At 44.5% G+C, this 14,438-nt stretch overlaps 5 protein-coding genes across 5 annotated transcripts in view; 2 read left to right on the top strand and 3 right to left on the bottom strand.

The window, feature by feature from the left end:
• LOC126559674 (E3 ubiquitin-protein ligase TRIM33) overlaps positions 1-203 on the bottom strand; it is a 41,970-nt gene extending 41,767 nt beyond the window's left edge. Inside the window, exon 1 of the mRNA XM_050215845.1 lies at positions 46-203. Coding sequence (XP_050071802.1) covers positions 46-189 — 144 coding nt within the window. The 5' untranslated portion in view covers positions 190-203. The remainder of the gene's footprint in view (positions 1-45) is intronic.
• The window catches only part of LOC126557483 (3-phosphoinositide-dependent protein kinase 1), a 386,951-nt gene that overhangs the window by 269,675 nt on the left and 102,838 nt on the right, over positions 1-14,438 (top strand). The window lies entirely within an intron of this gene.
• Positions 2,487-3,215, bottom strand: LOC126559087 (DNA polymerase zeta subunit 2). The gene is made up of 2 exons (XM_050215195.1): positions 3,154-3,215; positions 2,487-3,083 (listed from the first exon to the last, which is right to left on the bottom strand). The coding sequence occupies exons 1-2, from the start codon at positions 3,176-3,178 to the stop codon at positions 2,488-2,490; spliced, it is 621 nt and encodes a 206-aa protein (XP_050071152.1). The 5' UTR covers positions 3,179-3,215; the 3' UTR covers position 2,487.
• On the bottom strand, positions 4,202-8,639 carry LOC126559141 (peroxiredoxin-5, mitochondrial). Its single transcript, XM_050215256.1, has 2 exons — positions 8,454-8,639; positions 4,202-4,665 (listed from the first exon to the last, which is right to left on the bottom strand). Exons 1-2 carry the CDS (start codon positions 8,577-8,579, stop codon positions 4,207-4,209), a joined length of 585 nt encoding a protein of 194 aa, XP_050071213.1. The 5' UTR covers positions 8,580-8,639; the 3' UTR covers positions 4,202-4,206.
• On the top strand, positions 9,593-13,864 carry LOC126556758 (erythroid differentiation-related factor 1). The gene is made up of 5 exons (XM_050212232.1): positions 9,593-9,697; positions 9,773-11,282; positions 11,351-12,797; positions 12,874-13,185; positions 13,249-13,864. Exons 2-5 carry the CDS (start codon positions 9,773-9,775, stop codon positions 13,862-13,864), a joined length of 3,885 nt encoding a protein of 1,294 aa, XP_050068189.1. The 5' UTR covers positions 9,593-9,697.

The raw sequence follows: 14,438 nt of genomic DNA, 5'->3' as shown, positions 1-14,438 counted from the left end.
AGAACAGATTTACTATAAAATAATTAATTTTCTCTTATACTTTACCTTATTTTCAACACTGTCACACAGGTTGCCCTTTTCGGTGGCATCAAACAGCTCCTGCTTGATGTTTTCCGGCAGCAGCGGAAGAAAATCGTTCATTGTATCGGAAAGATCGTCGGTTTCCATGTTGCCTGCTGATGCTGCCATGAAACATTCAACTGTGCGTTCAAGCTGCAAATGATATTCAGAACTTTAACCTCCACTGTTGCACATTCACTTCGGACTTGATTACAACAAAAAACCAGCTGCGAAATATGACCTTTTCGACCTTTTCTTTTTTTTCTTTTGCCACCCGACCTTGGCCCCCAAACACGGTTTGAATACACAGAGAAAGAGAACCTTTCTATTAAAGATGCAAAGCCCTAGAGAGCCTCCTCTTTCACCCTTTCACGGGTGATTAAACTACTTCACCGAACATACTTTCACATAGCACTTAACCTACGACACTGAGCGATTGCCATTCCCACAGCAAAAGAAAAAAACTGGATAAAACCTTTTTTGTACACCCGTTGCAACAAATGCGTGACATAGGAAACTTCTCGTTCACGCACACACACAAACAAACAACACGCATTTAATCATAGACGCTGATCGGCAATTTTACCGATTACACACTTTCAACCTCGGGATTCTCCTTCCAAAAATCACACAACAAAAGTGGGAAAACTAATTCGGTTTTCCGTTTGTCGTCACTTTCTTCCGAAACTCCACTTCGGATCCTTCGAGCTGCTCTGCCAGGCACGCACACACAAACGGAAAAAGAACGACCTCACGCACAGCATACTTCTTGGCCTGGTAGTGTTTGTTGTCATAAATCAGCATGCTGCGCTGCATATGCTGCGGCGCCACTACACAGAGAAAAACGGCAAGCAACCGAACGAAACGCCGCTTGCTATGTTGCCATTCGTACTTTATACGCACACACACACACACACATTCAAGCACGCTTTTTTCTTCTGACAGCAGCGCAACCACGGCAACACGGCACACGTACGCAACCGTACACAACCCAACGCATGTACACATGCACGCACACTCACTCCACACGCGTCAATGATGGAGTCGATTGTTGTGCATCGCGCTTTGGACCGGCTAATCCGCTGATTGTATGGACGTTTCAGGCAGGGCAGTGAATTAAAATCGCTTTTTTCGGTTTTAACACCGTACTGAAAACCAAACACACCTTATACGCACGCACACAAACGCGCAAGCAAGCACGCAAAAGCACACACGGGGCCGGGCGAGAGCGAAACCGTTCAAGGAAAATGGCCGACTTTTGGCCGCAGGCACAGATTGATTGTTCCGGATGGCAACGGGGCAGAATCTCCCCGTGAAAAAGCTGGTTGGACACCGCCTAGTCAGTACGAACGGCGTGACCTTGGGACACTGGAAAGCGAATCGGACGTATTTCGCGCTGTCAGCTGTGAAACTGGAATTTGGACGCTTGGCGTGTGCATTTGTTTTGCCACTGATTTAGAACACTTTCAAACAACTCATCGCGTACAACACACAATTTTTATGCTGCTTCTTTCATCTTTTCTGTTAGCTTCTTTTAGGTGAATGCTTTGACGAATCGAATGGCGTACTCTCGGGACACGGGTGAAAGAAAGCCATACAATTAAACACACTACGCGTACACCCTGCCCAACGCAGGACGGAACTGTTTCGTTAAACTATTTAAAACCTCTTCGCACAAATCTCAATCAACTCACAAATATTTTCTTTCGAATTTTAACAGCCCAAAAAAAATACTTTACCAACCTATGTTTCATTCACTGCATTTGAACACTTTTACAGCACTTTTGACCGACGGCACGAGTTTTCCCCTGTGTTCCTGATCCGCTCGCAGTATGATTTTGTTGTAGCAAATCCCGCTTCTCGTATGCGTTTTGTGTCTGCGCGAGATGAAGTTGATCTCAACACAAACGGCAGCGGTGCGGTCCGTCCATGTTGATAGCTGGACGCCATTATTAGCTGTCAACCTGACAATTTCCAACAGTTGTCAATTAATTGCAATTTTTGATTTTTAAAAGTTGAAAATCGGTATGTTTTTTATGATTTTATTTAATTATGATCGATTCATACATTTTTACTTGCTAACTCAAAAAGTTTTTCATAAATGAAAACGTATTTAATTTTTAACGATTTTTTCATTGTGCGTGTTTTTGACAAAATCAACTTGTCACACGAACGTCAATTTGTACCAAGGTTTATATAAATCCCAAGCGATTTTTCGTCAAATCGTTTTGTTGACGGTAAATTTGTATCCCGAAACGGAAAAACACGAACCGAAACCGAAATGTTTGCACACGTTTCTTCTCATTTCGCGAAACCATATAACACGCGTATTGGTTTTTATGAAAATGGCGCACTATTTATTAGCCTCCCTCTTCATCCCCTCGAAATGTACAACAAAACATTTAATCAAACGTAAACCACCTATATTCACGCCGCACTGTATTCCTCCACAAACACATTAACGCCAACACACGATGTCTGCAGTACCGGCAGCAGCTGAATTTTGGACATTTCATCCACATCCGCAACAGTCTTTTCCTGCACAAATGGAAAGCTCTGCAGCCGGGCATCGGCCCCAAGCTTCACGTACGCCGATTGCGTTGTGTGCAGTAATATTTTAAACTTTAAATCTACACTTTCGGTCAGCTTTTTTAAATCCCTCATCCGCGCATCTAACGATAGCAATGATTTGCGAAGCTCTTCCTCGAATGCGCTTAGATTTTCATCGCTGGCCAACCCAGATGCTGTACCGTCGTAGTTCAGCTCAAACACGTAGCTTTCGAGAGGATTTTCTTGCTCCTTAAAAATGATGACCTCCAAACGACGCATCTTGCGGTTTGTTATCAGCTCCCGGGCCGCCCTTAGCGTTTGGGCAATGTAATCGTTTAAGGCGGTGTATATTGAAATGTACACGGGCATGTTGTACGCCTTGCGAATGCGAAAGATTGCCTCTGGATAGAGTTTGCGCTTGTAAAGGATCGAGTTGATGTAAATTTCCATCATCTCTACGATGACGTCGATCTCTAGAAAACAAAGCAGAACAAATTAGCGTTCGAGTGGGAAGAGAATTTGGAAGATTTATCCCTAGATTACCTCGTTTATCGGCAGCGGACGACATTTTGGCGCTTTCTGCGTGTTTGTTTACGATTATGATGCCGACGCGCCAAACGTTCACGTTTACGCCGGTAGGTGGCGGGTCTGTTCTGTCGGTTTCTATGCTGCGAAGGGTATTCGCACATCAAATTTATGCTGATAAATAATAAATAATAAGTTTCTTCGGACGATAAAAAACAAATAGATTTTTGAGCCCTTTTAGTTTTTAGTTGTACCTATTTGTTGCATATGAAAATAGCATACATTGTGAATTTTATTCCATCAATTTTTAAATTCAATGAATCCCGCCCCACAACGGCTACACACCAACCACCACCACCACGCTCTTTACACCAAAATTGGCGCTCACCTTTCGTGTATGTTTGGAATTGACATCGTAAAGCATTAGTAAAACATCTTGCTCTCGGGTTTTGGATGTGCGCTTACTTCGAGGGAACATCGGAACATGTAGAGAAAGATAACAATTTGATTCATAATGGCATATTGTGGATGTGATTTTGTGGCACTAATTCCTATCCCTATCATGTATCCAACTAGTTATTGTTCTCGGGGTTCTTGCTGCAGGTTTTTTTTGTTGTATGTTTCTTCCCATTTCTCCTGATCTCTGACACTGACGCCAAAAGGGGACATCCGGACAATGGAAATAATTCAAGGTTCAAGAGCACATTCGTGTAGTAAATGTTTTAGAATTTCGATCATAATCATAATTCATATTTCTATCCTACGTAGCAGTGTGTGTGTGTGTCTTTGACCTTCCCTTGGCCAAGGAAAGGAGGAAAGGAGCATTTGGAAGCTAGATTATGTTAATAGTGCCTATATTGAACTATTCGTGTGTGTGTGTGTGTGTGTGTGTGTGTGTGTGTGTGTCTCATAGTTTGTCCTAATAGATAATTATTATCGTTCGAGATTGAGAGTTAAAACGGTACAACCATTAAACCAACGAACCATACACACACAGTATATTGTTATAAAGATGGTGAGAAAACGTGTGCAAAGAGCCCTGAAAGCGTGTATGGCGACTTGTGACGCATTTTACACCTTAATCTTGTCGGCCAGCGAACACGAAAGCCCAGTACCGTCCGGTTCAACGTTCAGCGACTTTACCACACCATCCTCCAGCACCATCGAGTAGCGCTTCGAGCGTAGTCCACCTAGTGGTGGCAGATCGGCACCGAGTTCGAGTGCCTTCGTGAACGCTGCAGCCGGATCGGCCAACATGCGAACCTTGCCGGTCGCGTTGTGCTGTTTGCCCCAGGCCGACATCACGAATGGATCGTTTACCGAGACGCAAACAATCTCGGCCGCGCCGGACGATTTGAGGTCTCCCGCCTTGTCGACGTATCCGGGCAGGTGGGTCTTGGAGCAGCCGGGCGTGAAGGCGCCGGGAACGGCAAACAGGATCACCTTCTTGCCGGAGCATAAGTCCGCAATGTTTACCTTGTTGGCGGGCGAATCCTCAAACAGGTCGATCGAGGGAATCTTGTCACCTTCCTGATGTCATCGTAGTAGCCCCACCGTTATTGTTGTCATCGTTTGCATCAAGCAAAAGGTGTGGTGGTGTATTAAAAACGGGAAAAGTAAAGAAAAAGCAAGCATAAGTTAAAAGCTATCCCTTGACACACAGGTTAAAATCATTGCAAATATGAAGGCTTCAGAGCAAGAAGCAAGAGGACAATATCGATTTATTACGGACCATTTACCCGGTGGTGTTGTTCCATTATGTCATTTCACCACAAAAAAGGGACGTGCTTGGGAGACCGTCGTACCGTCTTGTGAAATATAGATTGTCTTACCTACCTACAATAATCTACCGAGCCGGTGGTTCCCTTTCTCATTACTTCCGGCCAGGTTGTTCATGGGATTATCCTCTTCTAAGGACAACGCGTACATTCTCGAAGAACGTAAATGAGGGTAATACATATTTCATGCACCACCCCACGGCCACTAGGAGTCATGTGGTCCACCATCAAGCATCAGTTAGGAACATTTTCTTCCCATCGTTACGCTTGGGAAGGTTTTTAATGAATCATTTTGTGGGGGCTCTGTTCCTGCTCGTTACATCGATTTTTTACCTTTTACGTTTTATATTTCACTCCCCAGCATGAGGGTGGTTCCAATCGAATGGCTATCAATTCAACATCATTCCTCATGGAAATTTCTAATCTAATCCATCAATTGCTTTTGTTCGTTATGCGCGGTGCTAAGATAACCCATGGTAGAATACCTACAGTGTAGCACAAAAAAAAGCGGCAATCCAACTAAATTTCCTGGTGCCTCAGAGGTGTACCAAATAACAAATCGTCTTCTGTATAAAGTTAGTTATGTAAAGAAACAACATTATTCTTAACTTGAAGCAGTTATTTAAGGCTCCAAAAGCTGCCGAGAATCTGCGTCTAAAGACTTCGTTTCGTACTATCTATGATATCCACGTGCAAAGAAGTTTCATGTCTTGAGGCTATTCCTGGTCTTGTAAAATATAATTCAAAAGATGAGGATGCGGAAAAACTTGGAGGATTGTTGACTTTACTTACCGCTTTTGAAGCAGATCATGAACAAGATTTACAATGTCTATACAAAATATGCAGTTGTAGTTGTTCATACAAGAGCAGTAGACAATCAGAATAAGTATAACTGAAGAGGCTCTTGAAGCTATTCCTTTTAAGAAATTGGGAGCAACGGCCATAAAAGAGAGTAAAGATATATTGTTTAGCAAACCTCTGCCGGAGGAACTTTTACAGACAGGTCTGGGAAGAGCAGAGCCCAGACCGTACTATAGCAAGCTTGAACTTGTAAACAAATTCACAAAGCTTTAACTCAAATATAAGCGTTCTTAGTAAGACCTGTCCTACTGTTTCGTCCAACACTGTGTAACCAGCCCTAGCCTACTCTGACCTTAAAAAAAACGCGTTGAATAATTGATTTCTCACCCTAAGCTTAAGAACCATTTCGAGCACAAAATTAAACATAATGATCAATTTTATGTCTCATGTGGCTCAATTCTTATCTCTTTTCTTTTCACAAGTGTCCTCTTCTCCATGCAAACGCGCAACGGTAAAATTTCGTTCCGTAATGCTATTTAAACGCTGGTAAGATGCTTTACCGTTCTTCGTTCAATATTTCTGCAAGTCACCCAATTCCTATTGAATAATATGATTACGGAGGCGTTTTCTTCAACTGTATCTTCGTTTCCTCACGCACTTTACGCTTCATCTTGCGACTCCTTACGTCTAAAGAAGTGTGAATTGTCCGTCACACAAAAAAATGGTGTCTCAACTTTAAACATTCCATTCCGGAAAATTTTGGCAACATACCAACAAAAAAAAAACAAAAGGAAACCTCTCAGTGTACGTGTAATTTTCAATCGAAGGAAGCGTAGGAGAAGATACCTAGCAACAACAGAAAAAAAGCTGAATATCCTTCCCTACAACGTAATTCGTCCAATTTCCAATTCGCCAGGATGCCATGGATACCGTCTTTTTACCTTCTTGTGCTACTGTGGGGCAGCCTCACAAACTCAATTAAAAGCCATTTCAAGCGTAGCAAATTCCACTGCGGTTGTTTGGTGGCAAAAAGGTAAAGTTATTCTAGACAAAGTTTGGGAGAGCATTGATCAACCCCTTACTAACCAAAATCCTGTCCACCCACACTAAAGCCTGAGTTAACAAATATAGAGAGAGTGCTCCACCACTCGACAAGTTCAACAAGAAATCCTGAAACAAGTTGCGAGGCGTGTGAAGGAGGAGCAATTCATCTGGGAGGCATAAAGAGAGCATAGCCTAGATTCTATTTACCGATTCAACAACCGGAATGAAGGTTAAATAACCGAAACAACTCGGGCAGATGTGGGTAGATGTACGTGTGTGCTTGGCTTAAGATAATATTCATCCACTCCATATAAACTTTCCACTTCCACAGAAAATCTCCCTATTCTACAAATTGAGCCAGTGACCGCGGCAAAGCAAAGCATGGGCAGGAATGAAAACAAAAACCCCTCCCAAAAGAGAAAGCAACACATACAATATTCAACCATTCGAAAAAGGATTCATAGCATAACTTTACCTCACATCCCAACCACCACTTTGCGTGTTTTTTTTTTTTTTTTGAATAGTCTGGGTGGAAAATTCCCACCGTGACAGCATTGCTAGGCTTAACGTGCTGGAAAATTCGAGCACCTCCACCTATGTGTGGGGCGGTAATGATGTTGGTGATGATGCTGTGGCTTTGTTGCTTACAAGTAGCCAACCAAATGGTGCTTATTATCGTTCCGAAACAAATGGGAAATGTTATGGAAACAATACAAAAAATATATATGCCTTTCACACACACGTGCGCACGTTTCACAGAACAAATTCGAGCGTGCCCTAGTACCTAGCATGCTCCTTTTACTGATGTGTTTTCAAATGTTCATGTTGGTCGTTCACAACATGTTGCTGCCGATGCTGCCGCCTTAACACAGTGGGGCGAGCGAGGTATCATAAATAACGACAAAAAACGATACTCACGCGGTGCCTGCTCGTTAGTATCGATCGCCGTACCGTACGTGCGAATTATACGACCAATCCACGGTTTAGTAGGACACCTTTTCGTCCTTTTCATCCACGCCACTATGAAAACACTCTCGGGCCTTCCGGGCTAGAATGCTGCTGCTGCTGCTGCTGCTAGAAGCCATATTTGCATTTGCCTAATGGCAAAACAAACAAGAAATAAACGCATCATGCATCAGTGAGCATAAATGCAAATGCACTCGCAGCTCATCAAGCCCCGCTACTATTCGTGGACGCGGTACGATTTCGTTTGAAGTGCACTTATCTACTGGTTAAATTTGAATTTTTGGGCACGTTTTTAAGCTGCCGGGAAACTATTAGATTTTCAACTTATCTATGGGTTAAACTAACCTTATCTTTAAGCATAACCTCACTAATTTCACAACATTCGAAATGGTGAAAACCACGGGTGTTCAACGTTTGGATCAAATGGAAAAGAAGAATTCATTGCCACCAAAACGTCCGAAGTTCACGGTCTGCCTAGCCTACTTTGACTCACATAATCGACTTGCTGATTAGTACGGCTTCTACCGGCTTCTACGTGGCCCTGTAGTCGATCGGTTCTTCACAGCTCTTCTTCCCGTTGAGGCACCTAGCATCAACTCACGATCTATGACGCTTGCTTGACGCAAATGCCAATCAGCACTCGATCATTGAGCGCGCTTCTTTAAGGTATTATGTAATTTATGTTTGCCGAATAAACCGTTCTCGCAACCGCCCTTCAATGCCACTTACCTTAATTTGGACCATCTTTGACGTGTGGAATGTAGCAGCAGCGTTCAGCAACACGGGACGTCCGCACTGGTTCAGCACAAAGGAATTTTTGACGACGGCACACGACGAACGCACGAACGAATGCATCGAGTAATCGCGCGCGCACACACACCCGCAACGGAGACAGAAGCAACAAACCGGAACGCGACGAAGGCGAAGGAGAGATGGGATGAGCCAAATGCTGGAAACGACGGCAAGTTACCGTAGGGTCCTTAACTGCCTGCCAAACACACAGTTCGTCGTTCGGTTCTGTAACGAAGGAAGTGAAGGATATCTCATGTAGCGAGCATGTTGTGATGTGTTTGCTTCAATCGCCCCCTCCCATCGAACGAGGGGAGATATGTCTGATCCGTGAATGTGTGCGTGTTTGGTAAGAATCAATTTTTGATCCACCATGTTCTATGCTGTGCTTGCAAAGCCGGTCGACCGGGAAGGAAACGTTCGAAATGCAACGCTTTTTTACCTCCCATTTCCACATCCTACTAACGGATCATTATTTACAGCAGTTGTAAATGAGAAAACACACCGCTCTAGTACTTTTCAGGAGAAGCGGCAAACAGCTACAATAAAATGAAGACCAATAAACTGCAGAACTCCAATTGAAGCGACCATTTTTTCTCACGCATAAACTCTATTAATGTTGGGAAAAAGCGCGAAAAAAACAGAATTGGGGATAGAAAATGGAATTCACCTGTTTTTCGCCGATTTATTGTGCTTTCCATTTATGTTGCACAACACCTGCACAATGTTGTTCACGGCAAAACGATCCTTGACAGCTGAGCACAGTGGACTAACTGGCCAATTTGATGACATAATTTTTATTCAAATTCTTGTCCCAAGCGCTAATTATTAAATTAAGCAATATTTTAACCTTATTTATTAAACAAAAAATATTGTTTACACAGAACAATCGTTTTATAAATTAATTTGTACATTTAAAAAAACTTTTTTCATTCATAAATAAATGAACAAGGTTGTTTGATACTTTCCCGGATCAGTCAATCGCTTTCACCAACGTATGTGACCTATGTGCTCTTTAAGTAAACAACACCAACAAAACAGCCGGTTCTGCTCATCTGTCAAATCATTGTTTTCCTTCTTTTCCCTGGATCGGTCTCACACATTCTAGAAATTACCCAAAAGCGCCATACTGCTGGAACAGTGCACAGAACTAATGCCAATTGCTCTGCGTGATATTACAAACGGTAAGTTCCAATCGAACCCGCTTTTAAACGCCACCAAGCATCACCGATTAGTTTACGGTTTCTTTTCGCTACCAGATGGATGACACAGAAATACAGCTGTGCCCGCGCATTACCACGGTGTCGAAAGATGGGCATGCGGATGACCCTGGCCAACAAGTGAAGTCGAACGCTATCGTACGGTTTTCGGTCGTACAAAGTACGGTACCGTTCGGTCGGTTGAAGTGCAACACCAATCTAAACATGCCACCCTCGAACTGGTTAAGCAATTCGGCCAACTCGTACGGACTGGGACAATTCCTATCCCATCAGGCGGGATTTAGTAGCTTCCGGATGGCCAACATGTTTCCCGACTGTGTCGGTGGGGTGGATGTGGTTTCGGATGCGGAAAACATTAAACGATTGCTCAAGCTACCGTACTCGCGGAAGAGTGTCATCTCGATGATTGTGCATCGGATCGAAAATACGTTGCTCATCGATGAGTTCGATGTGGCGAAATATTTGCTGCTGCAGGAGGAAGCCGACTGGCATTGGTTGCGTTCGTTCATCTATGAAAACATACTCAAAAGTCTCAACGATAGTGAGCGCAAGCTGTTTCTGCATCCAAAAACACGTGAAGCCTTTCAGCAAAAGTATCTTACGTCCAAGTTTCTGTACCATAGTTTACAGTCGGGCGAACAGGATGATGCTACCAGGAGCGAACCACACACTGTAGTGCAGAATGATTGCGCACCGTACACACCACTGCCACTGGCGGGCCCGGTACTGCCGGAACCGACGAAAGAGGAGCACTTTCCCGATGCACAGCAAACGAACCACATGTTTAACCGGAACGTGATTTGGACATTCGAGGACATCCGTATGCTAATCGGTACTGATATGCCGATCTTTGGTGGAGCGAATCGACCGTGCATCAGTTTGCGGCTACGAGACGAATCCAAACCGATTAACGTACTGACCGGAATCGATTACTGGTTAGATAATTTAATGTCCAACGTGCCGGAAGTCGTTATGTGCTACCATCTGGACGGGATTGTGCAGCGGTACGAGCTGATCAAGACGGAAGATTTACCTCGTTTGGAAAATTCCGAATTTTCACCACAACTGATCCGCAACGTGGCACAAAACATCCTTGCATTCCTGAAAGCGAACGTTACAAAGGCAGGACACACGTACTGGTTGTTTAAAGCACGCAATGATGATGTGGTGAAGCTGTACGATTTAACCACACTTTGCAAAGCACACGGAGAAGGTTCCACGGCGGAGGATGAGACGGAGGAAGGAGAAGGAAAGGAAAAGCTTCCTCCAAAGGATCCAGCAGGAGCCGGTGGAGAGGATGGGGAGGAAAACCATCCCACCGGTGGTCAGAATCCTTTTACCGTGCCGGTAGCGATGTTGCTGTACACCGTAGCAAGAAATATGAAAAATTCCGTTGAAAATGGAAACTTATCAGCATCGAGAGCGGGCGCCATCCGGACCCTGCTGAACAATTGCATTAAATTACTGCCCAAAGAAAAGTATCCACAGATAGTGACGTCTTCGCACTATATTTTATCGGATTTGCATATTCCTGCCGACACGGATCCTGGTAAGAAAGGCGCTAAATAAATGTTTCTTTTTATTAGAACAATGTCAATTAATATATTTCTTTCTCAGGTTCACCCAAATTCAACACAACGCTCGAAGAGGACGATGATGAAACCGGATATCTGTGTGGAGAACGTAATTCCACTCCGTCCGAGAACGGGCTAGACGAGACGGAAGATGAGGCCCCTACTACTGGCGACGAACAGGGAGAGCGACAAGGTCGACCAGGCAATGGGACAAAACTGGAAGCTGCAATTAAAAGCATCAAAGATACGTTGAAAGAGTACAAAGTGGAGGAACGATTGGGTAAGCATCACAACTCCCGACCAGCGCCACTTCTCTGTGACACGACGGAACGATGCATCATTGCCCTACAGCACATCGTCGACGGTCTTCAGTGTTTGCAGTATTTTGACAGCTACGAGGAGCAAAAGCAGCGCGAAAAGGAAAAAGAAGCCGAACGGCAAAAGATTGTTCACGAAGAGACAAATCCTAACATGGCAAAATCGGACAATCCCATCCCACTGCCATACCAGCCCCTTCGTCCCGAAGCACGTCCAATCGATCCGGAAAAGATTATTCCGATGGGCTGGAAGCAAACAGGGCAGCAGGAACAAGCTTTATCGGAGGAGAAAGATTCGGAGGCGAAAAAAGGTGGCAAAAAGCGTTCGAAAGGAAGAGGCGCAGAAAAGTCGCAAAAAGTTGGCACCAATAGTAAGCAAACCGAGTCAGATCGGGCACAGGAAGTAGATCCACGGGCATTGCTGCTTAAGGGACAGATCGGTGTAATTAAATCGTGGAACGTTCATCTGAAGATTCTGCTGTTCGAGAAAGCGTGCCTCGTGTATGCGACCATGGCCGAACAGGAGTACGCCCAGCAACGGTACGGCGCGACACTTCGCCATCTGTATTCGGCCATCCGTTGTCAGCAGGTCGTAACGAAGTACATCTCATGCGTGTCCTCTCAGCGCAGCCTTTTGCTCGGCCGTGCAGGCGATTGCTTTTTCCAGCTCGTTAAAGATTGGAATCGAATCGGCGAACATTTGGCACAGTTCGCTGACGAGCATCATCTCGATCAGCTCATAATGGAGGAGCTGGTGAAGGATATTGGTAGCGAGGTGGAGAATACGCTTCCCGCCCCAACGGAAAACATCGAACAGCTGATGATAACGAGCTGCAGCTGTTACGAGACGGCGATCAGTGGTGCTGCCAAGGACTCGCAGGACGAGCTGCGGCGACGGTTGGGAAGCGTCCGTAACGAGCTTGGCGTAAAGTATATGCACTGGGCACAGGAAGAGTATCAAAAGTATTGGGCCGTGGAGCGACCGGATGATGGGTCGGCGATAGATACGCCAGAACCGTTGTATCAACTGTTGTCGAAAAAGTCGTACGATTCGCTCAAGAAAGGTGTCGCGTTGTTTGAAGCAGTTAACGACACAACGAATTTGGCTTTCTTGCTTTGTAATATGGGACGGTTTATGCGATTCCGGGCACACATTCATCTCGTTGGAGAACGGTAAGTGATTGACTAATTCCCTTTCCTTCGCTCTTGGTTTCGGCTCAATCAATGCTCATTTGCCTTTTATTTCTAGACCCAATAATGTGGCTGTTCAGAAAAAGTTCTACCACGAAGCCTTCGCTTACTATCAGCGCGCTCTCGGGACGCTCGGGACACGCAAGGAAAATCCGGAACTATGGTCCCTGGTTACGTGGGAACTATCGACCGCAACGTTCAATCTGGCCAAGCAACTGCAGGATCATAACGTGATCGAAGGACAGTCGCAGGAAGAAATAGAACAGGAAGTAGTCGATATGCTTCAGCGAGCACTGAAGCTGTGCGATCAGGATAACAGTGGGCCGAAACAGGTGCTTTACTCATTCCGCGCCGGTTTAATACACCACAGGTAGGGTTTTTAAAGCAACGTCTGGTTTTGAAGAATTTCCATTCAATTGTTTTCATCCCACAGGATTGCATCCTATCACCACATGTCCTACCGCTACACGGTGGACGAACATCGTCGTAAAACCTGTCTGCGATTGACCAAACTGCACTACGAAAAAGCAGCCAGTATATTCGAAAGCCTCTCCGAACCGCAAGAGTTTCTGCAGATCCAAATGGAAAGGATCGCACTGCAGGAGTACCAGTGCGAACAAGCATCGGCAACAACTGCCAAAACACACCATCTACTGATAGCGCTAGCTCTCTGTAAGCAAGCGTACCCACTCATAGAACATATTGCCTGTGTAAAACCGCACGCCACTGAAGATTCTTTGACCCGCGATGGTGGTGGTGGTTACCAAGAACTTCAAAAGCTGTTGGAATTATTTGAAAAACGACTACAGGTGATATTGCTAACGCTCACAAAACTTTCGCTACAAGCGACAGGAAACCCGAAGGAACATACGGCCGCCCACTATAAAGCCCTGTACGCGATAGCCCTAAGGAAATGTCCAGCCCGGATAGCGGAAGACACTCCCAAAGTCAGCGAAGCGGACGAGATAAAAGAGTATGCCTTGCACTTGTCCAACATGTTGCGTCAAGTATGTGATCAAGATCGACAGCACGAAGCAGTGTCGCGATAATTGCGAGGCATAGTTAAAATTGTTGTGAATGAAACGCTTTTACATCTTGTGCCGCATATGTTGGGAGAGGAAGTACACGATTCATGTTTGTCGTTTTCGTTTTTTTTTAGATCAAAATAAACTCTACAATACATCTCCTAAAACATAGAGGCGTAATCGTAATCGCGTCGAAAAATCCGTCCTTGATGACCTAGTTTGTTTGTCGTTTTGGTCGCTGTACACGATTTCTAATAATTGTTGAAACGAAAATAGGTTCATGGCTCGTGCAAAATTGGGAACGAAATTAAACACGACAACAAACCATTTTTCATGTCGTTTGGCTAGGACAACAAATTAAGCTGCGAATATCTGTGGACCTTGCACGCAGTTTTGCGTTATCCCGATGACAAATTTAGCGCTTTTCGTTGAACAAAACAAACACGTACTTTCGATTTGATTGCCATTATTCACAACACGTACCAAACCAAATACACAAGCTATTATTAGCACATGACGCTTTCTACCTTGCTACATGAGAAAGGTTTAATTTCATATGGATAAATGATGCTTATCATGGGAGAGGAATTCAGGGGAA

Source organism: Anopheles maculipalpis, chromosome 2RL (genome assembly GCF_943734695.1).
Source record: "Anopheles maculipalpis chromosome 2RL, idAnoMacuDA_375_x, whole genome shotgun sequence".
NCBI lineage: Eukaryota > Metazoa > Arthropoda > Insecta > Diptera > Culicidae > Anopheles > Anopheles maculipalpis.
Note: the sequence above shows the minus strand (reverse complement) of the source record. Positions and strands in the feature narration are given on the sequence as shown.

Excerpts from the sequence above, each read along its gene's own strand:
- LOC126559141 (XM_050215256.1), bottom strand. The coding sequence starts at position 8,579 with ATGCATTCGTTCGTGCGTTCGTCGTGTGCCGTCGTCAAAAATTCCTTT. Across the intron at positions 4,666-8,453 it reads CAAAGATGGTCCAAATTAAG|GAAGGTGACAAGATTCCCTC; the intron begins GTAAGTGGCATT and ends CGATGACATCAG.
- LOC126559087 (XM_050215195.1), bottom strand. The coding sequence starts at position 3,178 with ATGTCGTCCGCTGCCGATAAACGAG. Across the intron at positions 3,084-3,153 it reads GTCCGCTGCCGATAAACGAG|AGATCGACGTCATCGTAGAG; the intron begins GTAATCTAGGGA and ends TTTGTTTTCTAG.
- LOC126556758 (XM_050212232.1), top strand. The coding sequence starts at position 9,773 with ATGGATGACACAGAAATACAGCTGTGCCCGCGCATTACCACGGTGTCG. Across the intron at positions 12,798-12,873 it reads ATTCATCTCGTTGGAGAACG|ACCCAATAATGTGGCTGTTC; the intron begins GTAAGTGATTGA and ends TTTTATTTCTAG. Across the intron at positions 13,186-13,248 it reads GCCGGTTTAATACACCACAG|GATTGCATCCTATCACCACA; the intron begins GTAGGGTTTTTA and ends TTCATCCCACAG.